The 17,710-nt window shown below is 40.4% G+C and overlaps 1 protein-coding gene across 1 annotated transcript in view; it reads right to left on the reverse strand.

Annotated features, from left to right (window-relative positions):
* Window positions 1–17,710, reverse strand: part of ITGA8 (integrin subunit alpha 8) — a 175,106-nt gene that overhangs the window by 65,720 nt on the left and 91,676 nt on the right. The window contains exons 21-22 of the mRNA XM_037890767.2: window positions 9,941–10,033; window positions 1,113–1,192 (exon numbers count right to left, since the gene is read on the reverse strand). Coding sequence (XP_037746695.2) covers window positions 1,113–1,192; window positions 9,941–10,033 — 173 coding nt within the window. The remainder of the gene's footprint in view (window positions 1–1,112; window positions 1,193–9,940; window positions 10,034–17,710) is intronic.

The raw sequence follows: 17,710 nt of genomic DNA on the forward strand, positions 1-17,710 counted from the left end.
ATGGTTTGCCTTTGATGGAAAACTGTCAACATTTCTAACTAGTTCTAGTTATCAAGATTTTTATTTTCCAATTTTCACTAAACAATTATTTTTATAATTTCAATTACAAAAAATATAAAAATATCAATAACAAATTTCATGGAAAATGAAAAATTTAGAAAAGTAAAGTTTTTCAATAATAATTTTGTTGGAAAAAGGCCTTTTTGAATTACAGCATTTTATTGCTAAAAAATCAGACCACCTCCAATTGTGGACTTTCTATTTTCTAAGATGGGCATAAGGGAAAAGCCAGTCTTTTTTATTTCTTTTTCTGCATCAGGATGTGTTTCTAAAACTTGGATTATATTTAGGCTTGGAAGGATCAGATTTTATCACTCAGCACAAACACAAGCAATGAAAGAAATATTTCCATCAATAGTAATGAAAATTTAGTTTGGCAATAAAAATGCTGCTTGAGAACTTATTAGAGTTTGATTTAAAAACATTTACTTTGTCAAGATCACATGCCAAAATATGCAATTGTGTTTTAATAGTTATAAAGCTTTAACTTTTTGAATTTCAGAATCTATTGTCATTAAATAATTATTGTCTGACCACTCCTCCAGTCTGACCTCCCCATAATTTCCTACAACTGTGAAAATTTAAAAATAAAAAACAAATGGGAAGAAATGCTTAAAAACAAACTTCAATATGATCCAATCAACACTTTATATATATATATATATATACACACATATATACACACATTTTGATTGGATAATATATATAATTGAATCCTGCCGTGCCTAATTATGTGTTTCAAGCAATTCTGAAGGGGAATATCAAGTTTAAATTCCATAAAGCTGGCACCCAAGGAACCACTGACCACAACCAGAAGAAATGAATTTTGACAAATGAAAAACCCTCAACATGTTCCTGTAGCTGATTTAGCTAAAAGGCAACAGAGTGGTCTGTACCAGTTTTAGAATCCTCTAAAAAACAGCTGCAAAAGGAAATGCCATAGAATAATTACATCCATTGTAGAGTTACAATGAATCTTCTTAGCACTAGTTTTGAAATATGGATAGATATTTAGAGTATAAATCATTGTGTACTTGGTAAAAAAATCTAACCTTTTTAATTGCAGTTCAAACTTGATGCTGAAATCGGCATTTTCAAAATGCTGAACAGAAAATCGGATGCCAGTGGAGAACTAGGAAAAAACAAATGTTTTGTGAGTAACATTTTGAAAGAATGATTTAAATGTCTGTTATTTTTTGTAGTGGACCTAATCGAGACACTCATTAAAGTGTCCATCCATTCCCCCCACCCCTACCCAAACAAATGAAAGAGTCAGTTATTAAAAGTGACAGTTTTAAAGACTTGACTCATCATGGGAAAAACAGCACTCTTTAAAGTTATGATTTTTAGATTTGTACAAGCAGTGTGTAATTGTGTATTAATAATTATTAAGGGGACACCGTTAATCTAAAACCAAGTCAATTAACAAAATATAGAAGCAGGAGTATTTGAAATGTTTTTCATTTGGAACTGAAACTGTGCCAGCAGTGTTCAGCCTGTAAAGGCCGTCTGAATACTCCTCAAATTACATTTATTGCCTTGTGTCATACACACACTGTTTTGATCAGAACCCTGCTTGCGCTCCCTGAAAATGTTGGTTGCGTGGCTACATGTGCATATGTAGAAACAAATTCTTCTTGAGAATTCTATCAGGTACTGTTGAGAAACTGGGTCATTAATCCTCCATTTTCAACCAAACTTTGAACTTCTCAGTTCTCATCTTTTTCATTTTATTTTCTTGTTTGAACAAGTGGAAGAGATCTCTTTGTCCTACTTTTCTCTGCTTGCTTGTGTAGCATCTTCACCAAAACAAACACAATAATCTACAGTTTTCTTTTCAGCCCTGGAATCAATAGCATTCAAGAGGAATGCATTTCATCCTGCATTCATGCTTCTAGTCACAATTTGGTCATTTCTCATATTTTACCAACCATCTTGGCTTAATGCCAGTGTTGATACTTTAAGTCTTCCGTTAATTTTTCCTCTCCTTCTTCACTTGCAGCACATAATGGTGGATTGGGGAGTTGAAATCCATCTAGAGGACTATTTTTAGGGTGAAATGTTTCAATCTTTTCCTTCAATTATTAATTTTGTGCTATGTGGAAGACAATACTGTTAGCATAAAAGTATGCTGCAAGTTCAGGTCTTTGTCTTTCAAACATTTTAACAGCATAATCACCAATAATCCTTGTCATTGTTTGTAGTGTCTAAAATGAACAGAAACCACTCCTGAAGTAAACTGATGCTGAATAGATGCTTGAAGGCCTGGAAGGGACTTAATTTGTCATTATGGCTACATTCTGATGATGATGAGGTGGTAGTGGCAGTGTCAAAAATGTATCTGCAACACACATACATTTAAAGTATTATTTAAATTTAATGAAGAAAAAACTTTCACCTCAGTGGTGCTGGAACACTCTTTACGGTGGGAGTGCTGAAAGCCAATGGTCCCCCCTCCTCGCACCCGCTCCTTAACCCTGTCCGGGCCACCTCTCCCCAGAGCTGGGGCCAGGACTGAACCATGGCTCCGGGACAGGGGAGGACAGGGACAGCGGTAAGCGGGCCGAGACTGGGACCACAGCTTGGGGGCAGAAGCAGAGCCCCAGGCACGGGTCCTGCAGCCAGGACCCTGGGCACAGGGCTAGGAGCAGAGTTGCAGACGTGGAACCAGCAGTGCCAGGAACCTGGGTGCGGGGCCGGTGGCCGGGACCCCGTACAAAACCTGGGGTGTTGCAGCACCCCCAGCACCCTGAGTTCCCGCGCTTATGTTTCACTGAGTGAAGTAAGAAAAGCAAAGTAAGAAATTCAGGATTTGTTCCACTGTATCTAATGGCCGGTGTATGGTGAATTTTTATTAGTGTTAATGTAACAGAGATCCAGTGAAGCAGAGATATAGTTTCCCTCTGATCTAATGGAGCAGACATGCACTGCAGTTTTGATGATCTATTAGACCTCTATCAGCCAGGGCTTAATCCCTTATTTAATACTGAAACAGCACTCCTACTGTAAAATACTAATGAGCTGCAGATGTTGCCTCTGTGTGGTCATATGTCTTTTTCTATGGCTGAGAGTTGACTCTACTAACAATAATGAAGCAATAGTGCTCATATATGCCACTGGTGAATCTCCAGAGGCCACTGGAGTGGCCAGTATGTTGCTGGATTTCTAGCAGTAAGTTTATCTTTATTGGCACAATATTAACCTGATTTTCATTTTCATTTTCCAAGTGAAGTTTATTAGTTTTGTCAGGATTATATTATCATGAACCAAATCAGATTCTCTATGGTGTCTCTTAAGGCTCCATTCTATCGTTATTATGGCACCCAGGATTATGCTAGGAGACAGACGACTGCTCCTCACTTGCTGCCTACATACAACCCACATTACTCTTATTTTTGAAAAGTGTGTTTTAGTGCATACAAAAGGTACAACATTGGCAACCATGGCGACTGAGATCTCTGCATACCAATAAAACAGGCAAACTTCCCTACACTTCCACATCTTCTCCTTCTTTTGTGTGGCAACTTCAAAAGCAACATTAAAGGCTGACATCCAAGTTTGTCATCAACAATATGGCTTCTAGTAACACGGACTGAACCAAGGCTGTCCTTCCAGAGAAGTATTTTAGAGGGCAATTGTTCACTAGGTGTTCCATGGTTTGGATGTCTTCTCCACATTCATATATTGGATTGTCCTTCATTTTCCATTTGTGTAGTAGACAATGCAAGTGTGTGGTTCTGGTGTGGTTCACTGTGATCCATATCTTATGTGCCATGGTGAAGCTAAGTGCTTGGTCTGTAGGATCCATGAGCAGGTCTTGATTCTTGACCCTGCTATTTTCTCAAATTCTTCACCCATTGTCTTTTGGCGACAGTCCTGAGGTTGTGAGAGCTTTGTTTGTCATAGTGTTCCTGGACTTATGGTGGGATGTCGAATGGGGGTGGAGGGCTGGAGATTTTCACAGATGGAGAAGTCTGGGTTCACTATCACATGCTCATATTGTTGATGCTTCTCTTTTGGAGGGATGGTGATAAGATATGCATGAGAACAGGAAGTTAGACTGTCGGAGTTGACTTCCGCACCCCTGTACAATTCTCATAGTTGAATCACACATTGACAAGTTTCATATTTATGCTACCTGCCCGTACTGCATGCAGTATTCAGCTGCTGAGAAAACAAGGGCCAAGGCGGCTGTCTGCAAGGTGTGAGGATCTGCTCCCCAACTAGCCCCCACTAGTTTGTGGACTGTATTGTTCCTAGCATTTTATCTTGGCAGCAGTCTTCATCAGATGTTGGTGGTACGTGAAGCTACAATCCAGAACCACCCTGAGATATTTTGGGAAATACTCATAACTGAGTTTGGTACCATAGAAGGTGACAGTCAAGCACTTCTTTGCATGGTGGCTGCTCAGGTGGGACATAAAAACATAAGAACAGCCATACTGGGTCAGAACAATGGTCCATCTAGCACAGAATCCTGTCTTCCAACAGTGGCCAATGCCAGGTGCTTCAGAGGGAATGAACAGAACAGGTAATCATCAAGTGATCCATCCCATATTGTCCATTCCCAGCTTCTGGCAAACAAAGGCTAGGGACACTTAAGAGTACGGTTTTGCATCCCTGCTCACCCTGGCTAATAGCCGTTGATGGACCCATCTTCCATGAACTTATCTAGCTCTTTTTTGAATCCTGTATTAGTCTTGGTCTTCACAACATCCTCTGGCAAAGAGTTCTACAGGTTGACTGTGCGTTGTGTGAAGAAATACTTCCTTTTGTTTGTTTTAAATCTGCTGTCTATTAATTTGATTTGGTGCTCCTTAGTTCTTGTGTTATGAGAAAGAGTAAATAACATTTCCTTATTTACTTTCTCTACACAAGTCATGATTTTATAGACCTCTACCATATCCCTCCCTTAGCTGCCTTTTTTTCCAAATTCCCAGTCTTATTCATCTCTCCTCGCATGGAAGCTGTTCCATTCTCTTAATCATTTTTGTTGCCCTTTTCTGTACCTTTCCAATTCCAATATATATTTTTTGAGATGGGGCAGCCAGATCTGCATGTAGTATTCAAGATGTGGGCATACTGTGGATTTATATTGGGGCAATATGATATTTTCTGTCTTATTACCTGATCACAGGTGCTTTGTCCTGGCCTAAATCCTCTTTAGGGATGTAGTATTCAAAAACAGGTATAACTGTCTGGTGTAACATCCTTTCCAAGAGCCTGTATGTTACACATAGTAATGACATCAGCTGGTGGTTTTTCAGAGTGTGGCTGCATTCCCTGGTCTCAGGATGGCAATGACGTTTGCCTGTTTCCATACCTTGGGTGTTTGGCCAACGGCATGCATGTTGAGAAAGAACTGCATCAGCCAGTCGTGGCCATGTTGACGTACATTTTTCAGAAATTCTGGGAAGATGCTGTCTGGGCCTGCAGCCTTGCCAAGTTCGGTGAGCGTTATGGCCTTGTTCACTTCTTCTCTAGCGAATGGCTTTGATAGATTCATTGTTGCTGGGCAATCGGATAGGGAACGATAAAGCGCTTTTCCATGTTAAGTGTGCCTTATCCCTATTCGTTTCCAATCTCCATTCAATCTTTGACCTCTCTTGCTGAGATTACCTCATTAAAAACTCCGACATTATTGGCAGACACCTGCCATTAATATGTAGAATAAAACTTATGGAGGCCATGGAACAGCCATCAGAAATGGTAATGACTTGGGAAGTACTTCAATCTTTAAGACTCTCAATCTGATACCTTTCAGTGTACTAGACAAGCAATTCAATTAAAAAATATTTAGACTCAATCTCTGCTTCTTGTCCTGTGCTTTAGTGCAGGTATATTTACTGTGGAGTGGCAGCATGAAGTTATAGTCAACATTCTGGGCCACACTTTGTGGTTTTTCCTGTTTTTCAATGCTGTGAAAAGGTTAAGTACATTTCATGAATAGTAAATTATTTCAAAGTCATTGATTTGCCAAAAGCCAGAGACCCTGTAACCCTGCTCCTAATAACATATTCTGAAGTTGGGAAACTGCAGACCGTTCTACGTTTTACTGCAGTTGTAGTATTCCACAGGGTATGTCACTAAACCCTGCTACACAAACGCACTAGCCTTTCCAAACAAGTTGGTCTTAAATTGCTGCAGAATTGTAGGGGCTCCAGGTATTGAAGAGTCACTGTTGTGTCTCTGTAGTTAAGGGTTTAAGAATGTTTGATTATGATCTCACCCCCCCACAACATCTACAAAAAATCCCTTTCTGACTGAATATTTTGAAAACAACTGATCTCTTGCCAGAGCAAAAGTGTTTTACAAAGTTGGAGGTGGATCAGAGCAGCTGTTTATGAGTTATGTGATTTGAAGAAATGACTGGTATTTCACTGTTGGAGATGTGCTAAGTTCGTTTGCCATCACACAGCTTAGAAACTGTCTGGTACAGGAACTCCAGTCCTTTGGCCTTCACTAGGCCCCCATGAGATCTAGTTCCAGAGTTAAAGTTAGTATTCAAAGCTTACATGGTATTTCCAAACTTGTTGACGTTTGGATTTTTTAAAATTACAGTCTTCATATACCTTTGAATTTCAAATGCTTGGTTCTTTTCTTATAAATAGGGCTCCTGATTTTAGTAGTTGTTTTTTTTAAATCAATAAATAGTGATAAAACACCCCCAATACAATAAATAAGTTGGTGTTTATCCAATAAACACCAGAAAAACACCATAAATGCTTACATGTACCTAAGAGTTTGTCTACAAAGAATACTAATGCAGACTATGGAGTATGATTTCTAACACTCCTAAATATGTTGTGCATCAGTTGGGCTGTGCAGACCCTTCTGGTGCATAGCAGGGAACACTTCAAAGAGATCACCGTTGTACATACTGTAATGGAATGTACATATGTGCGTTACTCATCACAGGTGTCAGGCTTAGTACCATAAAACTCAAAACTTTCTAGCCCTCTTTTCCAGGCTCAGTTAATCCATTCAGTTAAGTGGGCTCCAGGATCCCTATAGCTCTCCCTTCCAGGCTCACAGTTCTTTGCAGTCCTCGTTGCCTGTCAGGATACTGGGTGATGGTAGGCAGGACTAGTGGCAGGAGCTTGGGGTTCCAGGAAGCCAGGTGTCAGAGCCAGTATCAGAGTCAAGAGTCAAGCTGAGGGTGAGAGCTGGAGGCAGAATCAGGAAACGGGCCAAGGGTCAATACCAGGTATTGGGGTCCATGTTTGGATTCCAGGGGTCAGTCAGGAGTCAGAATCCATGTCAGAGTCAAGGTCAATAATGGGAATTCAGGAACAGGGAAGCTGGGCAGTTGCTGCTGCTGCAGCTACTAGCTGGGGACCCAATTGTTGCCTGAACACTTCCTGGTATATTTTGTGGGTTTATATAGAGACAAGGAGCCAATCAGGGATCACTAAGGCCACTGTCGGTCAGGTCACTCAAGGCAGAACTTCCTGTGGCATTGAACCTCTGCGGATTGTGGGTCACTGGGAGTGCGCAGGTTACAGCTGCCACTGGGTGGCAGTGTGGGGATGGTAATTGCCTGGTAGTCCTGCAAGCCTGGGTTCAAGTCTTGTCAACCCTTACATAGCCAGAGCTTCTCACCCTGCAAGCTCCTACTCACTGCATGTCTCTCAGCTAAAGGTCATCCCTCAATAGGGTCCTTGCAGATTTCTCTCCCAGGCCTTCTGCCTGGGAGCTCTAGCGAGTTGTCAGCTGCCTTCTTCCAAGAAACATCCCTCCCCAAACTCTCTCTGATTAACTTCAGGCTGCCTTTATCTTCCCCAGAAGGCCTAGCTTCTAACCAGATGTTTCCATCACAGAACCTATGGACCCATTTGCTTCACTTGGGACGGTGGCCTAAGCCTGGCAAAAGTGCAGCTGAGTCCCAAACCCATTAAAGGGCCAGCTCAGACTGTGACAGTTCTTCCTCTAACCTCTTTATTTGTTGGCACTTAGGCTGTGAATTTCTCAGAGCAGGGACGGGCCCATCTTGAATATTTGAAAATCATCTAACAGAGCTAACAGGGTGGGATCTACTATGAAAATAATGCATGAAGAAACATTTGCTTGATATCATGTCGGAATAACTGTGTCAAGACAGCAACCTAAAAAATTCCCATCTAGAGAGTTTAAGGAGAGAAATAACAATTTTTGCTAGTTGTTGCTACCCAGTATATTGGGTAGCTTAGATTATGAAGTAACTTGTAAAGCTCCTGCACTAATATTAGGGTATCCAGCTAAACTCCTACCAATTTAAAATGTGAGCAATGCTAATTTCCAATTAAAAGCTATTATTTTAAATGTTTACAATTCATTCACAGAGGAGTTGTCTTGCTCAGTTTTACTAGCACGGCATATTATGTAACTATAAAAAGCTTGGATTTAATTACATTTTTGATATTTAAATGGTCATGGCATTACCCCTTTGAATTATGATTGTATGGGGATACTCACATAATCATAATTCAAAGGGGTGATGCTATGACCATTTAACTAAATATCAAAAATGTAATTAAACCCAAAAATGTAATTAAATTTATAGTTGCATAATCAACGAGAGAGGATTCTTGTGGGAGGAAACTGTCAGGTTCTGCTGCTGGAGTTTTTCCTGAACTGTTTTGTCAAGAGACAGAAGGAGAGGATGTCCCCTGTGGAATGAGCAGCATTTCTGCTCTCAAGCCACAAAGATACCCAAACCTAATCCAGATCCAAACACCACCTCCTCAGCCCATCTTTAATCATTGTAGCCAGAATACTTGCCAAAAAGTGCCATGGTGATTTATGCTGCAATTAACTTGATTGTCTCAATTTTTTCTCACAGACACTTGTTCATAAAAACGCAGAACAACCTGCCAGTTGACAAATTCTCTGTTTCAGCTCAGGAGAAACCCAAAATAGGGAGATTAGGAGACAAATAGAAAAGGAGGACTTGTGGCACCTTAGAGACTAACCAATTTATTTGAGCATGGAGCTTTCGTGAGCTACAGCTCACTTCATCGGATGCATACTGTGGAAAATGCATCCGATGAAGTGAGCTGTAGCTCACGAAAGCTCCATGCTCAAATAAATTGGTTAGTCTCTAAGGTGCCACAAGTCCTCCTTTTCTTTTTGCGAATACAGACTAACACGGCTGTTACTCGGAAACCTAGGAGACAAATGTGGATTATAATTTTCTGTGATGCCAGAAAGAATGCATTTCTTATAGAGCAGTATGAATAACAGATTAGACTACAGCAAACACATTGTTCAGCAGTAGAATGGTTAAAATAGAGCCTTGCATTAGGTTAGCCAGCTCTATACTTGACTGTAGCCAGTGCTATTGATATAGCATTTATGAACACAAAGATTCATCATTTATTTTTAAAAAGTAGAATTTCTTTACCTTAGAAAATGTTTGTGATTATACTAATTATGAGTCAAACCTCATTTGCGCTGGAGTAAATTGGATTCAACCAAAAGAATTACACTGGTGTCAGTGAGATCAGAATTGGGCCAATAGGATTTCACTTACAGTATAGAACAATAAAATATCCTTTACTGAAGTCACATTAAAAGGAGCAAATGAACACATCTAACACTATGAATAAGGATTCCCACCCTGGTGAAATGCTGGTGACACTAATGGAATGAATCCCAATTTACACTGGTGTAAGCGAGAGCAGAAACAGGCCAAAAGTCATGAATGTTTTCAAGCATCAGATTATTAGTCTTAAAGCAGTGTAGTACGATATTTTATTACACCAACAATTTCCTGTCCAGATAAAGAATTTGTTTTAGCTGCTGCTTATTGGGATGCATTCTGCTAATTGAGTAGATTTCCATTAGCTTCCCTTAAAATTCAATTAGATAAAATCAGCAAATGCATCTGGTTGTCTCTTACATTTGTTCCAGCCACCATGGGATTTCCAAGGTCGCAAATGACCATTCTAGTTTCATTTTCCATCTTGTAATCACAGCTCAATACACGTAGTGCCTGTAACAAAAGAACACCAATATGGAGGTCAAAGGTCTGAGCAAAGTGTATCCTGTTGAGAAAATTATGCCTTTTTGCTTCTGTAATTTCTTTTGATTTCAAACCCCTGTGTGCATCTCTACCTGGACACTTAATTGGTTACTGTTGGCCAGTGAAGGGAGTCTGACACCAAAAAGAAACAAATGGGAAACTAGCCAGTATTTTGAGAGAGAGAGACCGTTTCATTTCTTCCCAGCTCTCAGTCTTGTACCCTACCGTCTAGCCTGCGCTGTTCAGCATTCCTCAAGGGCACTTCTGAGACCAACTTTGAAGATATGTTCTCATCTTCGTCTAGCAAAGATATGTTCACGTTTTCTCTAGAGAAGTCAATGTAAAGTTTGTTCTGATGCTTCCCCCTCCACTTCCTCTGCAGCTCACACCTCTCATATCATCTGTGTACAAAGTATAAAATCCTATATACAAAGAGCTAAGTGGAGAGGAAGTAGCAGTTGTAAGATGGTGGAAGTTAAGTGACACAGACTAGAAAACAAAGTAAGATCAGTCTTTTCTGTTTTCCTCTTTGGCATCTTTAAAAAGAGAAACAAACTCAGAAGTAATAACAGACGTCGCTGATCTTCTAAAAATCAGGATGCATCTGGAATTGTTGCCGTAGGTCTCTCCCACCTAATTTTAAAGTTCCCACAGATTAGGTAATACATGACAGGTCATTCTTTATATAAGAAAGAGCTGTGAGAACTCCAGGACACAGCCTGCAAGTTCACCTCATGCTCTTCCTGGTTGGTGAAGGACAGTGTGGACCTGCTGAGCTAGTGAGTTAGTTGAGATTGGCAAGGGTGGTACATGTCCTAAATGAAGCAACTGTGAAGCCCCTGCCCATGAATCCATCTCTTGATACTGTCAATATTGCTGTTGGGGAATGTCCAACTTCCCTTTGTCGGAAGGAAAAAAAAGGTGAGTTTTACTGCATGTCCAGAATGTTAATAACCATTCCAGCCTCTTGTAAAGGCAAGGAATGGGTTCTAGAGGCATAGGCCCTCGAGGGAGAATGCCCTGCCAGCAGCCCCTTCCCTCTTAAACCAAGGGCTGCTATATTGTGCACCTTTGTACTTGTATTGGGAATGGCAGCTCTGACTCTTTGATGGCCACCTTAGGAACACTGTGTGGAGAATGGAGGGGAGGGGAGGAATGGATCCAATGATCCCTTTGGCAGCGGAAGATAAAGAGAAAAATAATGAGTCAAGCTAAATTTGTATCAAGATGTTTCATCTCATCTTCATTGGCTTTGCCTAAGGTTCTCTCTCAGGAGGATAAAGTATCAGACCATCCTGGCCTTTGCTTCATACTGATTAATGAAGGTCACTGGTTAATACATTTTCAACCATCCACAATCTAACAAAGGACAAGTCCCCCAGTTTTGCATGAATCACTCAAACCTGGTGTGAAGGATGAGGGGCAGATGTGAATGGACTTATGAATACTGAATGTGACTAGCTCAGGAAATAATGACCTTGTACACATGACAGGGCTGTTAGGAAGGTAACACAAGGGTCCAGGTAAAACACCTAATGATAAACTGGTTAGGATGTTACGAAACAATAGCTGGGCTATTAGCCATGAAGATACTCCTTCACTTCAGCCCAAAAGTTACACAACTGTATTGCCAAGGCTGGGAATAGACAGATCAAAAGAACTTAAAACAGTTAAAATCAGTATCAAGAGCTTGGGGGAGGCAGTTGTCAATGAGATGTTCACAGAAGAACAGGCTGACAGAGAGACACAGGGACGGGCCCTAATGAGTGGGTCTGATGCAGCTGGGCCTTCCTGGGGATGATAAGCCTTAGAGAGCATAGACATGCATAGAGACCGCTATAGTGTTAAATTCCTTTTTCTTTCATGCTTTGCTATGCTATTAAATAACACTTTGTTTGGTCACTGTATTAACTACTGGTTAGAGCTCCTGAAGGGAAGACTTGCAGGTTCTGAGCCCAGTTGACCTGCTGAGAAATCATGGACAGTGCACAGAAGGTTGTAGCCTGAGATCTAGTCTAAGAGTGGGAGACTTATGGGATTCCAACCCAGGACAGGTGAAGGCATGAATTCTGGAACCTTAAAGAGTTGCACTCAGAGAATAGGGAGGAGTCAAAAGTATAGCTACCTCTGGAATGAAGACATCCGGTTGCAAATCCCCTCTATTTGCTCAGTACTTGGGGGGAAAGGAAGTGTGATAAGGGCTGGTATTCTCTGATATGCCTTTAATAACTTATCAGGTGGTTAATTTCTGCTGTGAGGTAATTTAACCTGTTAAATCTTTTCATGCTTTTAAAGGATTCGTCAAGGGTGCTTGGAGCTAAGAATAGGCACTCACATTGGGATAAGCTAACAATTGCAGTTAAATGTGTGTGGGAATCTATGTGCATAAATGCATATTCAACTCAATCCTTCTCTTGTGCAAATTTAGTTTCAGATGTTATATAAATGTCCAATCATCAGTACTATACAGTTTAAGATTGGTATATAAAAGTTGTACTATCCACCAGCACAAAGTATACCAACCCCTTTGTGACTTCCTCCTGACAAAAAAGTCTGAGCAAATAGGTGGGTTTTGGAACTAAATTTCAGAGATTCATGCAAAATCAGTGGCCTGAGCCTTAATTAGACTGTAAGTGACTGATGGTACAGCATTTATGTAAAAGACAATGTCAAAGCTAATTTGTGCAATATAGGGATGGGGCAAAGGGTCAGTCTGTGATAGGATGCTCAAAATGTGAAATTATCTTTGGTAATACTTTTCTTTTCTTTTCCAGAGACCACCTCTTAGAGGTAGTTACAGCAAAGTTAGAGGTAGAAAAGCAAAATTAGAACGGGCAGCAGGAGGATAACAAGAAAAAGGAGAGAGATTTACACATCCAGCATTGCCAGTTCCATTGGTTTCACATGTAACTGAGCAACATTGTAGATTCAGCCACAGAACCCTTTTACTAGCCGTGTGCAGCAATTTATATTTTTATAGTAGCACGTGGCCTTTTTGGCAGTCTTGAACAGCAGCTAAACCCCACCAATTAACATTTGTACTCCCAGGGCACATTTTAACTGGAAAATGACTGGATGCTTTAACTAATCCAGTGCCTTCAACTGCACTAAGAACTAACGGACTGTCTTGGCTGTCTCAGCAGTGAACTACTAATTGGTAACAGGGTAGTTAATGGACCCAGACTACTGGAAAAAAATGCCCCCCACCGCCCCCTTTAAAGAGTTATTTCACCATCTTTCACAATAATGTTGTATTTTCCCAGACAATGTAGATGGACATGCTTTTCAATTGACTGAGTGCCAACAGATGGATTATTGCTATTCAAACATTAGATTTATATACCAAGAGGTTTACAATCTAGTTCCAATTAAATCATATCTCATCTAGCTAGCAACCTTGTACCCATTTCACTAACAAGATTTTACAAGTGAGCCAAGAAAGCTTTATTTTTTTTGTTAAGTGTGTCACTCTCCTGCCCACAAAAGCATAGTGCTAATAGCGCTGGCTATTTGTGTGAGAAGCCATGTGAGACCATCTCCATACATTGCAGCCAAGGCTCTCATTTTGAGTGCAATGCCTCTGCTGTTCCCAGCCAGAGCAGAGACAGTGAGCCGTGCCAAACTGTGTAATATCTTTGTCATGTGGACAAACACCTAGCAGGGCTAGGAAAACACTTAATTTGCGTTCACTTATCACTTTATGAAGATTTGGACTCCAGTCTCCTGCAGAGTGGAAAAGCAAGAGCCTGTGTTTATTGTGCCATCCAAGATCAGTGTGATAAGCTATTCAGGGCAGGGACTGTCTTTTTTTTCTGTTTGTGCAATGCCTAGCACAATGGGGTCATGGTCCGTGATTGGGGCTCCCAGATGCTACCACAATCTAAATTACTGCTACTAATAATAGGGTTGATCATACTGTATTTCATTAACCAATTGGCAACTTAAGGAAGAATCAATATATGCAATGGGTCAAGAAAATAAATGGTATCTTTTGACTTTTACACCTGAAGATTAAGAAGGGCATCAATCTGCAGCTGGGGAATGAGGGCCTGATTCATCACTGGGTCGCATTTTGATAGTCATGTATACCAGTGCAAAGAACTACCATTCTGATTTGGCTACACAAAGTACAAGGCGAAGGAAAATAAGAGCCTGAGGTAACAACACAGTAACAGTACAGACATAGCACACTCAATGGTGCCTCGTATGCAGTGGAGTTGGAACAGTTTATCCATTGTGGGCCCTGTAAAGTAGTAATATTGTTTTATCATTTTCCCTGAGTACCTAAAGTTTATAGAATAGCCAAAGGAATCTTTCCATTGACATATCAGACAGGTAACATTCAAGGGACATCTTTCAGTTAAGCCAGAGTAACTACAGAACAAATTGGAGTAATATCACATTGCCATTGCTCTGGCTTTATGCTGGAGTAACTGAGAGAAGAATTTGAGCCTAAAACTCTTCTGTGTTCTCCTTTTTCTTCTTTTCTCTTTTTCTGTATCCAAAGTGTGTATAAATAAGTACATGAGGGATAAATTTGGTCCACTTGTTTTAACTAAACTGAACTATATCCAGTTGTTACATTGGGATTGGTTTCAAGGAGCATATTGTCTCTTCCCTGTTACAGGAAGGCCAGTTATATAGGGACAATACTGATTATAGACATGGAGAGGGCCACTGCCTTTGATACAGCGAAGTGCCACTGAGGAACCTTGGGTGCAGAGGGCTAATGGCATGATGGTAACTGGTGCCATCACAAATCTAAAGGCCTGTGCTGACATTACTGTGGGACTTCTGATTATTTGTATTACAGCATTGCCCAGAGTTCCAATCAGAATCAAGGCTTCATTGTGCTAGGTGTGGTACAAACACTTGTGGAGACATAGGGTGAAATCCTAACCTTGCTGAAGCCAATGGTAAAACCCCCATTAACTTCAGTGGGTCCAGGATTTCACCGCTGGTTACAAACCAAGAGACTTATGCTTCCATACCTGAGTGCATCTTGGGTGTCACATTGCAAGTTGTTTTGATAAAGCCAAATATGCTGAACGTTAGCCCTGTGCAAGGCAAGCCAGAGGCCTATCACCATGTTAAGATGCTTAAACTCCATTTGTGAATGGAATTAACTGTAAGCACTCTTTTATACTTTCAGCATTTGTATTGGATCAGCCTTTAAACATATGAACCTAATGCACCTGAAAGTAAGGCCGTTTTGGGAATTAGATGATAAAAATGGTTGTAAATACTCTTTTTTGCAAATTTCCTCTTTCTATAATGACAGAGAGGTAGAGTGCAATGAGAATGTAGAGGAAAGGGTGTAAAGGAACATTAGGGGTTTACAGGATGCATGTTTTAATCCATTCATTTTTTCATTTCAATTTAGTTTTTTAAATGACAGAGATTGTGCATTCATCTTTGTCAGGACTTCAACAGCTTTGAACAACTGTGGTAGCACAGAAAAGCAGCTGAAGATAGAGAACAACAGTCCATTTCTTATTAAATACCACATGCATATTTTATAACATGGGTAAATAGTACAATATGAATTTCGCTGTCACACAGACATTTTGAGTTGTGTTTTCTAGGTTTTTATTTGTATTAAACTCAACAATAAAGTTTGAATAGTATACTTTTTTTACAGCTCTAAAATCAGTAGAAGTCATTGGTTAGCTTTCAGTACTATATGAAAAGTTTACAAAAACTAAATCTGCTATATAAAATGTAATGCTGCCTAAGAATTATGAATACACTAGGACTAATGTTCTGCTATTTTTTAAAAAAAGAACATAAATAGCAATCCCTCTGTCTGAATAAGGGCTGACAAGTAGGAGATATGAATGAAAGGTTAATAAGTCTGCTCTAGTGCACAGAACATGGGATTGCAAATGTATGGAAAATTTAAGACAGCCTCATTAAGTCTGTATCAGCATTCACAAGTAGAGCTGGTCATAAAATGTATTTTACTTCCCACAAAAAAAAAAAATCAAAGAAATTGAAAACTTTTGATCTAAAAAAATTCATTTTACAGTAGTTGAAAACAAACCATTTTGGGGAGCTAGGGGTTATTTTTTCGTAACAAAAACCTGAAAGATTTTGATAACATTTTGATAAAAAGGGCATTTTTCATCTAAAAATTTTAGGGGGAATTTTTTCCCCACCATTTCTAATCAGAAGACTCTCTCTTCTCCAGGACCCAATCCAAAGTCCACTGAAGTCAATGGAAAGATTCTGATTAACTTCAGTGTGCTTAGGAACAACCCTCCATCCCACAATGTCAGGAAGAATGGTCTATTGCTTCTTGAGATCAACAGAGTAAAATAAAATAACCCAGCCAGATTGTGATCAGTACAGCTTCTTTCCTGTACATCGGTCAACAAAGTTAGAGTTACTGTGAGAGAGCAGGAGAAGAAAAATACGCTGAGAAGCAAGGAGCCAGGGAAGCTATTTTTAAGTGCATGTAAGGGGTGGAGTTCTCTTTAATTTCTAACAATATAATCTTCAATAACATCTTCGCTTTCCTTCTCATCAGTTCTTTTAACTGGGTTTATTCTATTGCAACTTTCAGTCCATCAGTAAAGTAGATTGACAGAAGAAGAATCAAGAAATACACTGTCGATTACTTTCAACTCAATTAACAACATCTCTCTCTAGAAAGGAAATTAACTCCCCTCCAATTCCCAGGGCCTTTCTCTGTGTGTCACATTCCAAACAGTCAAAAAAAAAAAAAGTTGATGTTGCAACAGCTTGAGAGATTTATGTGCAGATGAGGTGATACTATCTTACTGTCCAGCAGTGAATAAGTGAGATCTGTTTAAAAAAAACAAATGGCTAGGGCGGGGCTTAAGTAATTACTGTACAGTTTCATTGGACAAGCTTCTTTAAATAGCCTCTGTCTAAACATGATCAGATCTTATGATTTCATGCTTCTTGGCCTACATATAAGGCCTTGTCTATACTCGCATCCACATGTAAGATACATATAACTACAGGCCACAGTGAAAAGCACGTTGTGCCCAGACCCTCTCCCCTCTGCCTCCCCCTGCCAGAGCCTCTCCCTGCTGCTGGAGACTCTCCTTGTGGTGGGGCAAGGCTCCAGCAGCACCCTGCTGCAGGGAAAGGCTCCAGCAGTGGGAAGCTGCCGGAGCCTTTCCCCACTGCCTCTCCACTTCTGGAGCCTTTCCTTGTGCTGGGAGGCCGTGGGACACCACACTGGTTTTAGCAATGTAGCCATGGAAGGCACTGCTTGGGCATGAAGAGAGCCATGAAGGGTACATATCCTGAGGTTCTAGCGTGTCTTTACTCCATTCGCCTTAACAGCAAACATGGCAAACCCACGAAAAAAACGCAGAAATTGGGCTTGTTTTTGGCTTAATTGGCTTGTGAGTTGCTTGTTGGCTAGTTTTTGGCTTGCAGCTTGTTGCTTCTTTTTTTTTTTTAAATCGGCTCCTGGCAAACAGGGGCAGTGGGAGGCAAACAGGGGCACAGCGGACCTACCACAGTCCCAGACTGTCCGCCAGAGGGATCTAGTCACATAGTGTGTTGGGGTTCTGAGGAATTGGCTTGTTTTGGCATTGTTTTGAAATGGGATTAGCTTGATTTTTGGCTTATTGTGAAAGTCAGGGTGCTTATTTACCATGTGAAAGTTGG

This window comes from Chelonia mydas, chromosome 2, assembly GCF_015237465.2.
Source record: "Chelonia mydas isolate rCheMyd1 chromosome 2, rCheMyd1.pri.v2, whole genome shotgun sequence".
NCBI lineage: Eukaryota > Metazoa > Chordata > Testudines > Cheloniidae > Chelonia > Chelonia mydas.